Source organism: Anomaloglossus baeobatrachus, chromosome 11, assembly GCF_048569485.1.
Source record: "Anomaloglossus baeobatrachus isolate aAnoBae1 chromosome 11, aAnoBae1.hap1, whole genome shotgun sequence".
NCBI lineage: Eukaryota > Metazoa > Chordata > Amphibia > Anura > Aromobatidae > Anomaloglossus > Anomaloglossus baeobatrachus.
The window spans coordinates 181,773,405-181,794,333 of NC_134363.1; the positions used below are offsets into that span (position 1 = coordinate 181,773,405).

The following is a 20,929-nucleotide window of genomic DNA, read 5'->3' on the forward strand; positions in this document are numbered from 1 at the left end:
ATCCCAGTGAGAAGATCATGTGCCTTAAGACATCCCACAACCCAACCAGTGTGGAGCAGAAATGCAGCAGTCTGATCAAGGAGAAACAAAATCGGCATGTAGGATTGGGGGTAGTGGGGGGATGCTGCTGCATGATGCATCGAACTGCACTGGTAAATATATAGTGCTAATCCTAATCTCCCCAGTGACACCACATCGCTTTTACTCATAGACACATATAGCGGGTTACAACAGCTGTGTCGATAAATCACTCTGGAGGCCTCGGTCCTGCAGCAATCATTTTATTAGTCTAGAGATACAGACAGATCCGGTCATGTGACACAGAAATAACATTATTATCCTTCTTTGGTTCCTAGGCGTCGATGGTCACGCTGCTGTTGGTCACCCGGGCTCCATACCAGCCCTTCCAGTACACCGAGTCTTGTCCGCTTTGACTGAACTGGATGAAACGCACTCCGGGGCCGTATTCTGAGAAGGTATGGCTGATCTGCAGAATAATCAGGGACAGATGAAGCAGCTAAGAGTGTGAGGACCCCATCACCTCCTCCCTACCACTGCTGCTCACCACAAGGAAACTGCAGCTGCATCCCCCTCCTCCCTACCACTGCTGCTCACCGCAAGGAAACTGCAGCTGCATCCCCCTCCTCCCTACCACTGCTGCTCACCACAAGAAAACTGCAGCTGCATCCCCCTCCTCCCTACCATCGCTGCTCACCACAAGGAAACTGCAGCTGCATCCCCCTCCTCCCTACCACTGCTGATCACCACAAGGAAACTGCAGCTGCATCCCCCTCCTCCCTACCACTGCTGCTCACCACAAGGAAACTGCAGCTGCATCCCCCTCCCCCCTACCACTGCTGCTCACCACAAGGAAACTGCAGCTGCACTCCCTCCTCCTTACCAGTGCTGCTCAACAGAAGGAACCTACAGCTGCACCCCCCTCCTCCCTACCACTGCTGCTCACCAGAAGGAAACTTCACCTGCATCCCCCTCCTCCCTACCATGGCTGCTCACCAGGAGGAAACTATAGCTGCATCCCCCTCCTCCCTACCATCGCTGCTCACCAGAAGGAAACTGCAGCTGCATCCCCCTCCTCCCTACCATCGCTGCTCACCAGAAGGACACTGCAGCTGCATCCCCCTCCTCCCTACCATCGCTGCTCACCAGAAGGACACTGCAGCTGTATCCCCCTCCTCCCTACCATCGCTGCTCACCAGAAGGACACTGCAGCTGTATCCCCCTCCTCCCTACCATCGCTGCTCACCAGAAGGACACTGCAGCTGCATCCCCCTCCTCCCTACCATCGCTGCTCACCAGAAGGACACTGCAGCTGTATCCCCCTCCTCCCTACCATTGCTGCTCACCAGGAGGAAGCTTCAGCTGCATCCCCCTCCTTCCTACCATGGCTGCTCACCAGAAGGACACTGCAGCTGCATCCCCCTCCTCCCTACCATCGCTGCTCACCAGGAGGAAACTGTAGCTGCATCCCCCTCCTCCCTACCATCGCTGCTCACCAGAAGGACACTGCAGCTGTATCCCCCTCCTCCCTACCATCACTGCTCACCAGAAGGACACTGCAGCTGTATCCCCCTCCTCCCTACCATCGCTGCTCACCAGAAGGACACTGCAGCTGCATCCCCCTCCTCCCTACCATCGCTGCTCACCAGAAGGACACTGCAGCTGCATCCCCCTCCTCCCTACCATCGCTGCTCACCAGAAGGACACTGCAGCTGTATTCCCCTCCTCCCTACCATCGCTGCTCACCAGAAGGACACTGCAGCTGTATCCCCCTCCTCCCTACCATCGCTGCTCACCAGAAGGAAACTGCAGCTGTATCCCCCTCCTCCCTACCATCGCTGCTCACCAGAAGGACACTGCAGCTGTATCCCCCTCCTCCCTACCATCGCTGCTCACCAGAAGGACACTGCAGCTTCATCCCCCTCCTCCCTACCATCGCTGCTCACCAGAAGGACACTGGAGCTGCATCCCCCTCCTCCCTACCATCGCTGCTCACCAGGAGGAAACTGTAGCTGCATCCCCCTCCTCCCTACCATCGTTGCTCACCAGAAGGACACTGCAGCTGCATCCCCCTCCTCCCTACCATCGCTGCTCACCAGAAGGACACTGCAGCTGCATCCCCCTCCTCCCTACCATCGCTGCTCACCAGAAGGACACTGCAGCTGCATCCCCCTCCTCCCTACCATCGCTGCTCACCAGAAGGACACTGCAGCTGTATCCCCCTCCTCCCTACCCTCCCTACCACTGCTGCTCACCACAAGAAAACTGCAGCTGCATCCCCCTCCTCCCTACCATCGCTGCTCACCAGAAGGACACTGCAGCTGCATCCCCCTCCTCCCTACCATCGCTGCTCACCAGAAGGACACTGCAGCTGCATCCCCCTCCTCCCTACCATCGCTGCTCACCAGAAGGACACTGCAGCTGCATCCCCCTCCTCCCTACCATCGCTGCTCACCAGAAGGACACTGCAGCTGTATCCCCCTCCTCCCTACCCTCCCTACCACTGCTGCTCACCACAAGAAAACTGCAGCTGCATCCCCCTCCTCCCTACCATCGCTGCTCACCAGGAGGAAACTGTAGCTGCCCCCCTCTCCTCCCTCTCCCCATTCCCTGTCTCCTAGACTAAAGGGGGCTTTACACGCTACGATATCGTATATTTTGTCGTCGGGGTCACGTTGTTAGTGACGCACATCCGGCATCATTAACGATATCGCAGCGTGTGACACTGACCAGCGACCTTAAGCGACCTCAAAAATGGTGAAAATCGTTCACCATGGAGAGGTCGTTCCAAAACCAAAAATCGGTAATGGTTGATTATCGATGTTGTTCATCGCTCATGTGGCAGCACACATCGCTATGTATGACACCGCAGGAGCGAGGAACGTCTCCTTACCTGCCGCCGGCCACAATGAGGAAGGAAGGAGGTGGGCGGGATGTTACGTCCTGCTCATCTTTGCCCCTCCGCTTTGATTGGCCGGCCGCTTAGTGACATTGCGGTGACGTCGCTGTGATGCCAAACATCCCTCCCCCTTGAAGGAGGGATTGTTCAGCAGTCACAGCGATGCCGCCGACCAGGTAAGTATGTGTGACGCTGCCGTAGCGATGTTTGCTGCGGCAGCGATCACAAACAATTGCATCCACGACGGGGGCGGGGACTTACACGCTCGATATCTCTAGAAATTGCTAGCGATATCGGTACCGTGTAAAGCCCGCTTAACTTCTTGGTTGCAGAAGAATTCCTGTGTGATACTGTCTGCTGAGCCGTGTATCTAATCCTCTCCTGTGTGATACTGTCTGCTGAGCCGTGTATCTAATCCTCTCCTGTGTGATACTGTCTGCTGAGCTGTGTATCTAATCCTCTCCTGTGTGATACTGTCTGCTGAGCCGTGTATCTAATCCTCTCCTGTGTGATACTGTCTGCTGAGCTGTGTATCTAATCCTCTCCTGTGTGATACTGTCTGCTGAGCTGTGTATCTAATCCTATCCTCTGCAGGCTGTGAGCAAGCGTTGGGTGTTTGGTGATCATTTTGCCTCCTTTTTTCTCGGCACAGACTGCTCCCCCCATCTCGGTGTCTAAGGGGTAATTTGCACACTACATTGCAAGCCGAAGCCGAGCGCGATAGTCCCCGCCCCCGTCGCAGCTGCGATATCATGGTGATAGCTGCCGTAGTGAACATTCTCGTAACGGCAGCTTCATATGCACTTACCTGCCCTGCGACATCGCTCTGGCTGGTGACCCGCCTCCTTCCTAAGGGGGCGGGTCATGTGGCGTCACTGCAACGTCACACGGCAAATGGCCAATAGAAGCAGAGGGGCAGAGATGACGTAAACATCCCGCCCACCTCCGTCCTTCCGCATATCCGGCGTGAGCCGCAGAACGCAGGTCGGAGATGTTCCTCGCTCCTGCAGCTTCACACAGCGATGTATGCTGCCGCAGGAACAAGGAACAACATCGTACCGTCGCTGCAGGGAAATTATGGAAATGACCAACACTACACCGATGATACGAGTTCAACGCTTTTGCGCTCGTTAATCGTATTAAAAACGATTTACACACTACGACATCGACAGCGACGCCGGATGTGCGTCATTTTCGATTTGACCCCACCGACATCGCACCTGCGATGTCATAGTGTGCAAAGTACCCCTAAGACTCTCACTTATGGTATTACAATATAATGTGTGATGCCGCCTCACAGACCCGCACAGCATTACTCGCCCCATCCCAGTGTCTGAGTCTCTCATTTACGGTATTACAATACAATGTGTCACGCTCCCCGGGTCCCGACGTCGTTTCTCACTCACCGCTCCGGTCCCCGGGTCCCCTGTCTCCAGCCACACGTCCTCCTCGGCACCGCTCCCTGCTCTGGCCTCCGGCACCCGGGCGTCACGCATGTGCATTAGGGCGCGCATGCGGTCACTGACCTCCTCTTAAAGGCCCTGCACTCCCTAACAGGATATTGCATCAGTCAGGGTCAGGTATATTAGGAGCTCCCTGCCTGTTCGTCGAGTTCTGCAAGCTAGAAGTCCAGGTCCCCTTGTGTCTTACTCATACTAAAAACTTTGTCTCTTCCGTAGAGCCTGCTCTGCCTCCGTAACCGGTCCCTGAATCCAGTCTTGCCAAGAGGTCCTCCGGTGTCCGTCGGCGGGGAATCCAACCACCGTTTCGGCAGCCTGTGCCTGTCTGGTATCTCCGACTTCACCGAGCTGCCTTCCATTACACCCAGCTAACCCGGATCCCGCCTGAGCTTCCTAACCGTCACCCGTACTGGACTTTCGTAATTATCTCCGAGGACTCGGTGGCTCCAAAGACTCCGTTTTACCCGTTCCCTGTGGGACGCTACCCCAGTTCCGCTAGTACTCCGGCTACCGTGTACCTAGGCCCTCTGGTGGGGTGACTGGACAGTCCCTGTATAGGGGTTAGCTCCAGGTTGCCTCACTGGGGGAGTCCGGTACACGGCCCAGAGGATCCACCATCACCCGGACCTAACAGAACGAACAGGCCATGGATCCCGCTGAAGCACTAGCATCCCAACTGGCCGGATTGCAGCAGGAGCTGGTACCTCAGCGAGAGACCCAATCCCGTATGTTGGCCTTCATGACGTCAGTGGACACCCGCCTGAACACACTGCAATCCACAGCCACGTCCCTGTCCACTTCCGCCACATCCACGGCTTCCGTAGGGACAACTTCTGCGACCTCGCAACTGAGACTAGCCTCTCCGCCTCGGTATGCCGGGGACCCCAAGAACTGCCGTGGGTTCTTGAACCAGTGCTCGCTGCACTTCAAAGTGCTCCCACATCTCTTCGCTTCCGACCAAGCTAAGGTAGCCTTCGTCATGTCTCATCTGGAGGGTGAAGCACTGGCATGGATGAACCCCTTGTGGGAGAGGAAAGATCCAGTAACCACCAACATCCAGGACTTCCTGCACACCTTCCGCACCGCGTTCGATGAACCCGGACGTGCTTCTTCATCCGCCACATCCCTCCTCAGGCTACGCCAAGGAACTTTGACAGTTGGTCAGTATGTCATCCGGTTCCGCACGCTGGCATCTGAGTTGGGGTGGAACAATGAAGCCTTGACTGCCGCCTTCTGGGAGGGGCTTACCGGTCGTATCAAGGACGAGCTGGCCGGCCGAGACGTCCCCTCCACCTTGGACGCCCTGATCGCCCTCGGATAGACCTCCGCTTTCAAGAAAGGTCTAAGGAAATGTCCCGCGAGCGGCGCCCTGTAAGGCACTTCGCTTCTCCACAGAAGCCTATCCTCTCCTCATCCGGGCTCTCTGGCTCCTCCATCCATGAGCCCATGGAGTCCATGCAAGTGGACCAGCTGCGGTCCTCCGAGCAGCGTCAAGCGGAACGAGCCGCCAAGGGTCTCTGCTGCTATTGTGGAGACGGCGCACACCAGGTGCGTGCCTGCCCAGAGAAACCGGGAAACTCCAAGCCTAGGGTTGGTAGGAGAGGCCACCCTAGGTACTGGGAAGCTCTCTGACCCAGTGACATGGACTGTACAGGTGACAACAGGAGAAACCCGCTTCACGGCAGAGGCATATCTCGACTCCGGGGCAGCGGGTAACTTCATCCACCAGGCCACAGTTGACAAGTACCAGTTACCTGTCACCCCGCTGCAGACACCGCTTGTGATAGCCTCTGTGGATGGGGAACCCCTCTCTGACCCCGTCCTGTTCGTCACTAAACCTGTGAAACTGCGTATCGGTGCGCTACACACCGAAGAAATCGCCTTCTATGTTCTGCCACGCATGTCTCATCCGCTTCTGCTGGGTTTACCCTGGTTGCGGGTACATGAACCTACGGTCAGCTGGCGTACTGGAGAAATCATCCGCTGGGGCCCGTCTTGTCATGAGAACTGCCTCCAGTCAGTCCAGCCCGTCCGTCGTCCTCCGGCCCCGGATTCCTTACCTGGTCTTCCTCCAGCCTATTGGTCCTTCGCGGATGTGTTCGATAAAAAGGAGTCGGAGGTATTGCCTCCACACCGACCCTACGACTGTGCCATTGACCTTCTGCCGGGAACCACACCCCCTCGGGGACGGATATACCCTTTGTCCCCTGCTGAGACCCGGGCCATGTCTGAATACATCACCGAGAACCTGGCACGGGGGTTCATCCGAAAGTCCTCGTCCCCGGCTGGTGCGGGCTTCTTCTTCGTCAAGAAAAAAGAAGGCGACCTACGGCCCTGTATCGATTACCGGGGACTAAACCAGATCACAGTGAAAAACAAATACCCCCTGCCTCTCATCCCTGAACTCTTCGATCGGCTCCGGGGAGCCCGTATATTCACCAAATTGGATCTCCGTGGGGCCTACAACCTGGTTCGCATACGCTCCGGGGACGAGTGGAAGACCGCCTTCAACACCCGGGACGGGCACTATGAATATTGCGTGATGCCCTTCGGCCTTTGCAATGCTCCGGCAGTCTTCCAGGAGCTGGTGAACGACGTGTTCAGGGACCTCCTCTATGTCTGTGTAGTCGTACACCTGGACGACATCTTAATCTACTCCCCAGACCTACGTACCCACAGAGAGCACGTGCAGATCGTGCTACAGAGGCTGAGGAAGAATCGCTTATACGCCAAACACGAGAAGTGTGTGTTCGAACAATCATCCCTCCCCTTTTTGGGCTATGTAATATCGGACACCGGACTGCAGATGGATCCCAGGAAGGTCTCTGCTATCCTCGACTGGCCTCCTCCTTTGGGACTAAAAGCCATCCAACGTTTCCTCGGTTTTGCTAACTACTATCGCCAGTTCGTCCCCCACTTCTCGACCCTAACTGCTCCGCTCTCCGCCCTGACCAAGAAGGGGGCCAATCCGAAGGCTTGGACACCCGAGGCCGAAGCCGCCGTCTGCTCTCTGAAGCGGTCCTTTGCTTCTTCTCCCGTCCTTCACCGTCCTGAGTTGAACCGCCAATTCACCCTGGAGGTTGACGCCTCCTCCGAAGGGGCAGGAGCCGTACTTATGCAGAAGTCCGCCACCGGGAAGATGGTCACTTGCGGCTTCTTCTCCAAGATCTTCTCAGCCCCAGAACGCAATTATACCATTGGTGATCGAGAGCTCCTGGCCGTTAAGATGGGTTTGGAGGACTGGCGATATCTCTTGGAGGGAGCGGTTTACCCGGTGATCATCTATACTGACCACAAAAACCTGGAGTATATACGCTCCGCTCAAAGGCTGAATCCGCGCCAAGCACGTAGGTCTCTCTTCTTCGCCAGGTTTGACTTTCAGCTACACTACCGGCCCGCGGACAAGAACGTACGGGCAGATGCCCTGTCTCGGTCCTTCGTTCCGGTAGACCAAGAGGAGGAGCCAAGCCAGCCCATCATCTGTCCTAGCAAGGTCATCCCGGTGGCTCCCGTCTCCCTGGCACAGATCCCTCCTGGGACTGGAAAGACTTACGTCACGGAGACCGACCGACTCAAGGTCCTCCAATGGGGACACTCCTCGAAAGTGGCCGGACACGCCGGCCAGAAGAAAACCTGGGGCGTCATCGCCCGTCACTATTGGTGGCCGTCTCTTCGTACGGATGTCACCGCCTTCATCTCTGCATGTTCCTCCTGTGCCCGGAACAAGACGCCTAAGCACCTGCCCTTTGGTCCTCTTCTCCCTCTGCCGACTCCTTCCATTCCATGGCAACACATAGCCATGGACTTTGTCACGGACTTGCCCTTGTCCTCCGGTCATACGGTCATCTGGGTCGTGGTGGACCGGTTCTCGAAAATGGCTCATTTTGTTCCTATGGCCGGATTGCCCTCTGCTCAAGAGCTTGCGGACGCCTTCATACAGCACATCTTCCGGCTGCATGGCTTTCCTGCCCATATCGTGTCCGACAGAGGAACCCAATTCACCTCACGCTTCTAGAGGGTTCTCTGTGAACACCTGGGTGTGTCTCTGGACTTTTCCTCTGCCTACCACCCTCAGTCAAACGGACAAGTGGAACGAGTCAACCAGATCATGACTACCTTCCTTCGTCACTACGTCAATGTCCACCAGGACAACTGGTCCACGCTCCTTCCTTGGGCTGAATTCTCTCATAACCACCAGGTCAGCGAATCCACCTCCAGTTCTCCCTTCCATGTTGTCTATGGTCTCCAGCCTTCTGTGCCGTTACCAGTTTCTCCAGCTTCCGATGTACCTGCAGCAGATGCCCTAGCCAGAGACTTCTCCGTTTTATGGGCCTCAGTCAAGACCTTCCTGGGACATGCTGCTGCACGGATGAAGAGACATGCGGACAAGAGACGTCTTGATCCTCCTCGCTTCTCTCCTGGGGACTTGGTCTGGCTTGCCTCCAAGTACGTCCGACTCAAGATTCCATCGTACAAGCTGGGTCCGCGGTACATCAGTCCCTTCAAGGTCCTCAGGAAGATCAACGAGGTGTCCTACAAGTTGCAGCTACCGCCCTCCATGCGGATACCCAACTCCTTCCATGTGTCTTTGCTGAAACCTGTTGTCCTCGGTCCCTTCTCCTCTGATGCCTGTCCTCCTCCTCCCATAGCCGATGATGACATCTATGCGGTAAGAGATATCGTGGCCATGAAGACCATCGGGGGACGGCAGTACTTCCTGGTCGACTGGGCAGGTTATGGTCCTGAGGATAGGTCCTGGGAACCTCGGGAGAACGTGGGTACTCCTCTGATTCGTGCCTTCATGTCCCGGTTGCGGGGAGGGGGCCTGGGGGGGGGTACTGTCACGCTCCCCTTGTCCCGACGTCGTTTCTCACTCACCGCTCCGGTCCCCGGGTCCCCTGCCTCCAGCCACACGTCCTCCTCGGCACCGCTCCCTGCTCTGGCCTCCTGCACCCGGGCGTCACGCATGTGCATTAGGGCGCGCGCGCGGTCACTGACCTCCACTTAAAGGCCCTGCACTCCCTAACAGGATATTGCATCAGTCAGGGTCAGGTATATTAGGAGCTCCCTGCCTGGAGGGCGTCGCCTGTTCGTCGAGTTCTGCAAGCTAGAAGTCCAGGTCCCCTTGTGTCTTACTCATACTAAAAACTTTGTCTCTTCCGTAGAGCCTGCTCTGCCTCCGTAACCGGTCCCTGAATCCAGTCTTGCCAAGAGGTCCTCCGGTGTCTGTCGGCGGGGAATCCAACCACCGATTCGGCAGCCTGTGCCTGTCTGGTATCTCCAACTTCACCCAGCTGCCTTCCATCACACCCAGCTAACCCGGATCCCGCCTGAGCTTCCTAACCGTCACCCGTACTGGACTTCCGTAATTATCTCCGAGGACTCGGTAGCTCCAAAGACTCCGTTTTACCCGTTCCCTGTGGGACGCTACCCCGGTTCCGCTAGTACTCCGGCTACCGTGTACCTAGGCCCTCTGGTGGGGTGACTGGACAGTCCCTGTATAGGGGTTAGCTCCAGGTTGCCTCACTGGGGGAGTCCGGTACACGGCCCAGAGGATCCACCATCACCCGGACCTAACACAATGTGGGATGCCGCCTCACAGACCCGCACAGCACTACTCGCCCCATCCCAGTGTCTGAGACTCTCACTTACAGTATTACAATACAATGCAGGATGCCGCCTCACAGACCCGCACAGCATTACTCGCCCCATCCCAGTGTCTGAGACTCTCACTTACAGTATTACAATACAATGCAGGATGCCGCCTCACAGACCCGCACAGCATTACTCGCCCCATCTCAGTGTCTGAGACTCTCACTTACAGTATTACAATACAATGCAGGATGCCGCCCCGCAGACCCGCACAGCATTACTCGCCCCATCTCAGTGTCTGAGACTCTCACTTACGGTATTACAATACAATGTGGGATGCCGCCCCGCAGACCCGCACAGCATTACTCACCCCATCTCAGTGTCTGAGACTCTCACTTACAGTATTACAATACAATGCAGGATGCCGCCCCGCAGACCCGCACAGCACTACTCGCCCCATCTCAGTGTCTGAGACTCTCACTTACGGTATTACAATATAATGTGGGATGCCGCCCCGCAGACCCGCACAGCACTACTCGCCCCATCTCAGTGTCTGAGTCTCTCACTTACGGTATTACAATATAATGTGGGATGCCGCCCCGCAGACCCGCACAGCATTACTCGCCCCATCTCAGTGTCTGAGACTCTCACTTACGGTATTACAATACAATGTGGGATGCCGCCTCACAGACCCGCACAGCATTACTCACCCCATCTCAGTGTCTGAGAGTCTCACTTACGGTATTACAATACAATGCAGGATGCCGCCCCGCAGACCCGCACAGCATTACTCGCCCCATCTCAGTGTCTGAGACTCTCACTTATGGTATTACAATACAATGCAGGATGCCGCCCCGCAGACCCGCACAGCATTACTCACCCCATCTCAGTGTCTGAGACTCTCACTTATGGTATTACAATATAATGTGGGATGCCGCCTCACAGACCCGCACAGCATTACTCACCCCATCTCAGTGTCTGAGACTCTCACTTACGGTATTACAATACAATGTGGGATGCCGCCCCGCAGACCCGCACAGCATTACTCGCCCCATCTCAGTGTCTGAGAGTCTCACTTACGGTATTACAATACAATGCAGGATGCCGCCCCGCAGACCCGCACAGCATTACTCGCCCCATCTCAGTGTCTGAGACTCTCACTTATGGTATTACAATACAATGCAGGATGCCGCCCCGCAGACCCGCACAGCATTACTCACCCCATCTCAGTGTCTGAGACTCTCACTTATGGTATTACAATATAATGTGGGATGCCGCCTCACAGACCCGCACAGCATTACTCACCCCATCTCAGTGTCTGAGACTCTCACTTATGGTATTACAATATAATGTGGGATGCCGCCTCACAGACCCGCACAGCATTACTCACCCCATCTCAGTGTCTGAGTCTCTCACTTACGGTATTACAATACAATGTGGGATGCCGCCCCGCAGACCCGCACAGCATTACTCGCCCCATCGCAGTGTCTGAGTCTCTCACTTACGGTATTACAATATAATGTGGGATGCCGCCTCACAGACCCGCACAGCATTACTCACCCCATCTCAGTGTCTGAGACTCTCACTTACGGTATTACAATACAATGTGGGATGCCGCCCCGCAGACCCGCACAGCATTACTCGCCCCATCGCAGTGTCTGAGTCTCTCACTTACGGTATTACAATATAATGTGGGATGCCGCCTCACAGACCCGCACAGCATTACTCGCCCCATTGCAGTGTCTGAGTCTCTCACTTACGGTATTACAATATAATGTGGGATGCCGCCCCGCAGACCCGCACAGCATTACTCGCCCCATCTCAGTGTCTGAGACTCTCACTTCTCACACTGGTTGGCATAAAGCTGTGTATTTCTACAGGACGATGCAATGATAACTTTCCTCCACCAGGTGTCGCTGGTGTACACGTTTCTGCCTGGGTATCTATCAGGTGCAGTGTTCTGGGTTCTGTATCTCAGCCATTTGTGTGATACCACCACAGATATGACTGTCATGTCCGCCGCCTCCTCCACGCTCTGCGATTTCCTCACCTGGTTCCAGGCGCCGTCCGTGTTTTCGGGGATGGTGATGTTCTCACTGCTGTACTCACTGATGACATCACGGCTATCAGACAAGAGCTGCACTCTCAGCTCATAGGAGCATCCACAGTCAGTCCGTGCTCCATACCTGCAACAAGAGACACTCAGCTTTCCCAGGCTCCTGAATGGCAAATCTGTCTAGTAATATACCCCCAGTGGTGGGCACAGACAGACGGGGCCCGTGTGCAAGAACAGTGTATGGGCCATTTGCAGATCAATATTTGGGGTTATGAATGGGCCCCCTTATCTCCCGGGCCCCGGCTGCACCAATGATATGTCCACTGCTGCCCCTCATACACAGCAGATATCAGCCCGCCATACTGACTGTCACACCGCCTTCCTGGGCACAAATCATCTCACCAGTCGCTGACCACAATGTTGGGTTGGGCGTCCAGCGCTTCCTCCGTAAATCCTTCCTGAAGGAGATCGATCACTTGGGATTTAATGCACAACCTGAAAAGAGAAGATCTCCATCAAATGGATTATACAAACCAAAAAAAATGTGCGTGATTCTAAGAACAGCGCCCCACGTGTCCACAGGTCGTGTCTGGTATTGCAATTCAATAGAATCGAGCTGAATGTGGCAAAGCTGCAATACCAGACATGACCCATGGTCAAGTGTGGCGCTGTTCCTGTACAATCTCCTTAATTCTTGGCTAAGATAAAGGTCAGTCACTTACTCAAAGGACGTAACAAAGTACTTGGAGGCATCGTCAGTCGGAAACTGAGCCCCGCAGTCTCCTGGCAGATCCTCCACTTTCCACCCGTCTCCTCCGTTCTGAATGAGGTCCCAATGCTCGAGGTCCTCTGTATACAGAGAATAAACAATACACAGCGCTACGGTGGAGGATACCGGTAGTTTGGGGCATCTGGGATCTGTATCTGTTTAGGAGGTCTGCTCTGGGATCTGTATCTGTTTAGGAGGTCTGCTCTGGGGTCTGTATCTGTTTAGGAGGTCTGCTCTGGGGTCTGTATCTGTTTAGGAGGTCTGCTCTGGGGTCAGTATCTGTTTAGGAGGTCTGTTCTGGGTCTGTATCTGTTTAGGAGGTTTGTTCTGGGGTCTGTGTCTGTTTAGGAGGTCTGATCTGGGGTCTGTATCTGTTTAGGAGGTCTGTTCAGGGATCTATATCTGTTTAGGAGGTCTGTTCTGGGGCCTGTATCTGTTTAGGAGGTCTGCTCTGGGGTCTGTATCTGTTTAGGAGGTCTGTTCTGGGGTCTGTATCTGTTTAGGAGGTCTGTTCTGGGGTCTGTATCTGTTTAGGAGGTCTGCATCTGTTTAGGAGGTCTGCTCTGGGGTCTGTATCTATTTAGGAGGTCTGCTCTGGGGTCTGTATCTGTTTAGGAGGTCTGTTCTGGGGTCTGTATCCATTTAGGAGGTCTGTTCTGGGGTCTGCATCTGTTTAGGAGGTCTGCTCTGGGGTCTGTATCTATTTAGGAGGTCTGCTCTGGGGCCTGTATCTGTTTAGGAGGTCTGTTCAGGGGTCTGTATCTGTTTAGGAGGTCTGTTCTGGGGTCTGTATCTGTTTAGGGGGTCTGATCTGGGGTCTGCATCTGTTTAGGGGGTCTGATCTGGGGTCTGCATCTGTTTAGGGGGTCTGCTCTGGGATCTGTATCTGTTTAGGAGGTCTGCTCTGGGGTCTGTATCTGTTTAGGAGGTCTGCTCTGGGATCTGTATCTGTTCAGGAGGTCTGCTCTGGGGTCAGTATCTGTTTAGGAGGTCTGTTCTGGGTCTGTATCTGTTTAGGAGGTTTGTTCTGGGGTCTGTATCTGTTTAGGAGGTCTGTTCTGGGGTCTGTATCTGTTTAGGGGGTCTGATCTGGGGTCTGCATCTGTTTAGGGGGTCTGCTCTGGGGTCTGTATCTGTTTAGGGGGTCTGCTCTGGGGTCTGTATCTGTTTAGGAGGTCTGTTCTGGGGTCTGTATCTGTTTAGGAGGTCTGTTCTGGGGTCTGTATCTGTTTAGGAGGTCTGCATCTGTTTAGGAGGTCTGCTCTGGGGTCTGTATCTATTTAGGAGGTCTGTTCTGGGGTCTGTATCCATTTAGGAGGTCTGTTCTGGGGTCTGCATCTGTTTAGGAGGTCTGTTCTGGGGTCTGTATCCATTTAGGAGGTCTGTTCTGGGGTCTGCATCTGTTTAGGAGGTCTGCTCTGGGGTCTGTATCTATTTAGGAGGTCTGCTCTGGGGTCTGTATCTGTTTAGGAGGTCTGTTCTGGGGTCTGTATCTGTTTAGGAGGTCTGTTCTGGGGTCTGTATCTGTTTAGGGGGTCTGATCTGGGGTCTGCATCTGTTTAGGGGGTCTGCTCTGGGGTCTGTATCTGTTTAGGGGGTCTGGTCTGGGGTCTGTATCTGTTTAGGGAGTCTGCTCTGGGGTCTGTATCTGTTTAGGGGGTCTGTATCTGTTTAGGGAGTCTGCTCTGGGGTCTGTATCTGTTTAGGAGGTCTGCTCTGGGGTCTGTATCTGTTTAGGGGGTCTGCTCTGGGGTCTGTATCTGTTTAGGGGGTCTGCTCTGGGGTCTGTATCTGTTTAGGGAGTCTGCTCTGGGGTCTGTATCTGGAGGTCTGCTCTGGGGTCTGTATCTGTTTAGGGGGTCTGCTCTGGGGTCTTTATATATTTTAGGATCTAAATTTAAAAGGGGTTGACCAAAAAGGTAAATAACAATAAAATAACAGCTGTAGCCCCGTGCCCCTGCCGTTCTCTATCACTTCAGGACAGGTGACTCCAGTGATTTCCAGCAGGGCCTGGAGTGATGGCAGCCTGCAGTGCAGTCACAAGGTCACTGATTGGCTGCAGCGGTCAGGAGACTAGAACCGTATGTCATGTGATCGGGGATTGACACGGTGACTCCGGCTTGGGTTGTTATCATAATTTGCCTTCAGCCTTTCAGCTCAGACAAACTCTTTAGTGGTCGGGATCTGTCCTGGTTCTGGAATAATGGAGGGGTCTGGTCTGAATTAATAACACTGGGTGTGATAGGGGATAACTGGGGACCGGGGCTCCTACACTGTCCCTCAGGCTTGGGGGGGCCCTAGCAATCCCTGATCCCAGAGATACCTCTAATGGTGATGATGTCTGGGCCACCTTCCTGACCCTGCTCCTGTACAGCCCAGATCTAATACCCTCTCTCACTCACCCTAGCGGAGGACTGGAACAGGAATGGTAGAACTCACACATAAGCACAAACAGGGGAAACCAAAACTCGATCACACAGCTTTCACATGGAGATATAAGACAATGCATGATGAAGAGGAAATAAAGAGCATGGAGAAGACGACGAGAGAACTGCAGCACAAAGCTCTACAATCACCAGCAGGATTGAGCTGCAACAGCACACGGACTGATATAGCAGAAGCTATAGCCGGCATGGGAAGACAGGCTCCTCCTTCTCAAAAAGGTGGAGAGTGACTGTGATAGGTCTCCCACAACATGTGATCCAAGAGGTAACCAGCAGGCTAGCAGAGATTAACTCCTCCAAGTGTGATCACTAATGAGCACACAGCTGGTCGACACCTGAGCCTGCCTGTGCACCTCAGAAGCCCCAAAGGAGGCATAGAGAGGAGTGTCAGATTCTGGTGTGAACAGCGTCAGATGCTGCCATGACACTCAGCAAATTTAGCGCCAAACACCGTGTGACAATTTATTTGTCTTATCTAGGAACTAAATATAGGGTTGTTACCTAAAGTATGGATTAATATAGGGGCTGGAGTTATTTAGGGTTTAGTCTGGGCCTGGGTCTAAATTAATGTAAGAGTCTGGGGGTCCTAATTAATTTATGTATATAGTCCTGGGCCTGAATTTATTTATAGGTCTGGTCTGGGGTGTCACGCTACGAACGGGGAAGTACGAACAGCGAAAGGGAAGGGGCGGGAAACCCTGTGTCTAGGGAAAGGGGAGATGGTGACACTGGACCAAGCCCACCGCTGCGCCCTGGGTTCCCTCACCACCATAGATAGGTTCTGCAACTATGCGACAAGCAGGATACCTGACCCTGGCTGACCCTGATCTGGCCCCTAGGTAGGGAGCAGATGGGATGAGCTCTCCATCAACCCCCACTAAACACTAAAGGACACACAGGGATAACAAACAGGGAAAACCACAAACAACTTATCTCCAATTGTCTCAGGGAGAGAAACTGCAACAATCATCAAGATTCTCCTGATGAATGCAAGCCACCTGCTTGCACTGAAGACTTGATAAAGATGTATCAAATATTACCAGCACCGAGTAATAGGAAGTGAAGGTATATATAGACAAGGAAAGTACTGATGAACAGCAGCTGACAGGCTGAAGAACTGCGCAGGGTCCTAAAGGGAACAGGATGAAAACCAAGCAGGAATGATAGAAGATTGGGAGCAGTGCAGCCAAATGCTGTGACCTTCTATAGCCGGACACCACAGGGCTGTCTGTCACCTGTGACACACCCGTGACATGGGGTCTGTATTTATTTATGGGTCTTGTCTGAGGGTCCGCATTTATTTAGGGGTCTGGTCTGGGGTCTGCATTTATTTAGGACTCTGGTCTGGGGTCTGCATTTATTTATGGGTCTAGCCTGGAATCTGCATTTATTTATGGGTCTGACCAGGGCTCTGCATTTATTTATGGGACTGGTCTGGGGTCTGCATTCATTTAGGAATCTGGTGTGGGGTCTGCATTTATTTATGGGTCTGCATTTATTTAGGGGTCCGGCCTTGGATCTGCATTTATTTAGGGATCTGGCCTGGGGTCTGCATTTATTTATGGGTGTGGCCTGGGGTCTGCATTTATTTATGGGTGTGGCCTGGGGTCTGCATTTATTTATTTGTCTGCCTTTATTTATGGGTCTGGCCTGGGGTCTGAATTTATTCATGGGTCTGGTCTGGGGTCTGCATTTATTTATGTTTTCTTCTGGCGTCTGCATTTATTTATGGGTCTAGTCTGGGGTCTGCATTTATTTATTTGTCTGCATTTATTTATGGGTCTGGTCTGGGGGTCTGAATTCATTCATGGGTCTGGTCTGGGGTCTGCATTTATTTATGGGTCTTTTCTGGGGTCTGCATTTATTTATGGGTCTGGTCTGGGGCTTGAATTAATTTTTGGGTCTTTTCTGGGGTCCACATTTATTTATGGGTTTGGTATGGGGGTCTGCATTTATTTATGGGTCTTGTCTGGGGTCTGTATATATTTATGGGTCTGATCTGGATAGAAGCATACTAATAGCTAACTGAAAATGCCAGCACGGTGCGGAAGGCCAGAAAAAAGGGACCACCCTTGAGCCCAAACTCTACCTAATGTGGCTGACAGTGCGAGGACCCTACTAACAGCTCCCCCTATCTCGGCCTCTCAGACCGGATTGTGTCCTGGGGGAGTCATTGGATATTTCAGGAATGTAATGTCTCATCTTTCATATAATTCAGCATTCTTCCTTTCGCACTTACCTTCTCCGCAGGGGTTTTTTAGGAGATTTTTCGCCATTATTCGATATTCTCAAATGCAGCGTTGTCTCTATGGTCTGTAAGGAAAGGGTTAACATTATAAATGAAGCTCAGTCACTGTACAATGGACGTCTGGAAGATTTTCTAAGCCTGTGTCTTATTTCTTCACAGTTTCTAGAGCTCAGAGCTGTCAGATCACAGTTACAGCCGGAGGCGAATGCTCTGCACAGATCTGATCCTGCTCACAGCTGCGGGTTTGTTACAGTTGTAGCTGACATTCCATTCCTGTATTATCACCATCTGTCTGCAGAGATTGGGGCAGTGACATTGCAGATCTCACAGACTGGATACACTGTACCAAACCCTCAGCAGTAAGAAGCAGCAGGAAATGATTTAAGACTTTCAATACACATAAGAATGTTTTTAGTCACTGACAGCAAGCAGAGATATTGGAAATGACAAGCTGCACCCCCTGACCCAAACACCAGGATTAACAGCAAGCGTATATATTTTATATATATATATATAATATATATATATATATATATATATAAAATATATATATATATATATATACATATATATATATATATATATATATATATATATATATATATAATCTACACGTGACACATGCACTGTTGTGGTGATACTGGACATTACTTAACTCTGCTGCCCGACTGATCCACCTCTCTCCTCAATACCACCCCGCTTCTCCTCTCTGCAAGTCCCTCCACTGGCTCCCAATCTTCCACCGTATCCAATTCAAATTACTAACACTGACCTACAAAGCTATCCATAATCTGTCTCCTCCATATATCTCTGAACTAATCTCTCGCTACACTCCAAAACGTAACCTCCGGTCCTCCCAAGATCTCCTTCTCGCCTCCTCTCTCATTCGCTCCTCATGCAACCGACTCCAAGACTTCTCCCGAGCATCCCCAGTCTCCTGGAACTCACTGCCTCAACACGTCAGATTATCTGCTACACTCGCAAGCTTCAAACGGAACCTAAAGACTCATCTGTTCAGAAATGCCTATAACCTTCAATGACCTCACTGCTTCACCCCCGTGCGGAGCTGCCGCCCCACCACCGTGCGGAGCTGCCGCCCCACCACCGTGCGGAACTGCCGCCCCACCACCGTGCGGAGCTGCCGCCCCACCACCGTGCGGAGCTGCCGCCCCACCACCGTGCGGAGCTGCCGCCCCACCACCGTGCGGAGCTGCCGCCCCACCACCGTGCGGAGCTGCCGCCCCACCACCGTGCGGAGCTGCCGCCCCACCACCGTGCGGAGCTGCCGCCCCACCTACACCCCACCTACTGTCTCCTCCCCAAAATCCTTTAGGATGTAAGCCCGCAAGGGCAGGGCCCTCTTCCCCCTGTGCTAGTCTGTCTATTGTAACGTGTACATGTATTCTGTATGTAACCCCCTCATGTACAGCACCATGGAATCAATGGTGCTCTATAAATAAACAATAATAATAATAATAATTATATATGTGCATACAGTATATACAGGATATATATATATATATATATATATATATATATATATATAAATAAATAAAATATATATATATATACTGTCCCGTCTGTAGGATCCGGCATCGGATGTAGCAGAGCTGAATTTGCCCTGATCTGCGCTCTTTCTGTTTTGTGAAATGTAACAATCCGGTTTAGGTGATTTAGCAAAAAAACTTGCAGTCCTGTGCAAATCTGCAGAGAACATTTGTGAGAAACTAGATCTGAAAGTAGAAAAGAAGTAGCAGAGCTAAGGTTGTAAGGACACCAAGATGAGGATTTACATAGGACTGCTGGTAGTCATACCTTATCTTATCTTAAATATGCAAGAAATAAGTAAATGACAATCTCAGCTCTGCTACATCTGTACAAGCAATGATGAAAACTCTCCCCCACCCTGCTACAAACCTCGCTCGCCGGCGGTATAGGGGGGCCGCGGTGCGGGGCGTCCGGAGCCGTCTGCACAGGACCCTACAGTGTGGAAGCTGCACCGTAATGACACATTGGAGGCTGCAGCCTCCTCCCCGCATCATCCTGCAGTAAAGCATCTGCAGAGGCGAGGCCGGGGCTGATACCCTGTCCTCACATTGATCCTTCAGATGAGAGGCCAAGAAATACACAGCAGTCGCCACCGGAGACCGCGCCCGACCTGAAAAGCCTGTTCTCTGCGAAACCGGAGAGGACGAAAGAATGCAAAAAATCAATGAGGTCCTGATTCCTCCATACAATAGTGTCTGGTGCACACAAGAGGCCCTGTATACAGTATATACAGAACAGTATATGGCCCTGTGCAAGAACAGTATTGTCACGCTCCCCGGGTCCTCACCCCCGCTCCCCGGCTCACCTGCCACGCTGCCCGCTCCTCAGCCCCCGGATTCCGTCCGTCCCAGGCCCCCTGGTCCCCGATCCCGGCGCCCGACGGCTTCCCAGGACCTGGCCGGCTCTCCTGCGTCCTCCTCTCAGCCTCCTTCCCTGGCTTCTGGCACCCGGGCGGCGCGCATGCGCGTTAGGCGCGCGCGCGCGGTCACTGACCCTTTCTTAAAGGGCCAGCGTCCATTAACAGGAAATGAGGTTGAACAGGTACTGGGTATAAAGGGGGTTATTGTCCAAGGGGGCGGGGCCTGATCTTCGTGTTCCCTGAGCTAGGAGTCAGGTCTCCTGGTGTTTATGTGCCTGTACTCACCTATCTCTCTTTGTAGAGCCGTACCTGCCTCGCCATCCAGTCAGCCGTATCCTGAACCCCGCACACTGTCCGTCTGCCATCTGACAGTCCGTACCATCTCGGATCCCTGCGGTGACCCGTCATCTCGCTCCTGAGGTTCCGGACCCCGCCTGATATCATCTCGGCTTCCGAACCTGAGCTACGTCACCAGGACTACCATCTGTGACTCCGTGGTCCCAGGGACTCCTCCGCTGCCTTCACTTGCACGGACTGTTCTGCTGCCCATCAGTGCTTCAGCTGCCGGACTCCCTACCACCATCTTCGAGTTCGGTCCAGTGGATCCACCTCCTGGGTCTGCCCGACCGCCCGGCCGTGACAGTAAGATCAGGCCATGGATCCCGCTGCAGCACTAGCGGCCTTGCAAGAGGAACTCCAACGTCAGCATGAAGTCCAGACCCGCATGTTGCAATTTATGACCTCCGTGGACACCCGCCTGTACACGTTACAAGCATCAATGACGCCTGCGGCACCCAGGTCCCCAGCTAGGCAAGCCATGGCTCCCGCACCAGTGGCAGCCTCTTCAGATGCTTCCCGTCTCCGTTTGGCGTCACCACCTCGTTATGCTGGAGATCCCAAGACCTGCAGGGGCTTCATAAACCAGTGTTCCCTTCATTTCACGCAGCTGCCACATCTGTTCGCCTCTGACCAAGCCAAGGTCGCCTTTATAATGTCTCATCTGGAGGGCGAGGCGCTGGCGTGGATGAACCCCTTG

General features: G+C 53.4%; 1 protein-coding gene across 1 annotated transcript; it reads right to left on the reverse strand.

Moving 5' to 3' along the window:
- Window positions 1-265: 265 nt before the first annotated feature.
- LOC142256125 (F-box only protein 2-like) lies at window positions 266-19,528 on the reverse strand. The gene is made up of 6 exons (XM_075327665.1): window positions 19,404-19,528; window positions 17,478-17,551; window positions 12,748-12,874; window positions 12,428-12,520; window positions 12,020-12,155; window positions 266-487 (listed from the first exon to the last, which is right to left on the reverse strand). Exons 2-6 carry the CDS (start codon window positions 17,512-17,514, stop codon window positions 353-355), a joined length of 528 nt encoding a protein of 175 aa, XP_075183780.1. The 5' UTR covers window positions 17,515-17,551; window positions 19,404-19,528; the 3' UTR covers window positions 266-352.
- Window positions 19,529-20,929: the final 1,401 nt, after the last annotated feature.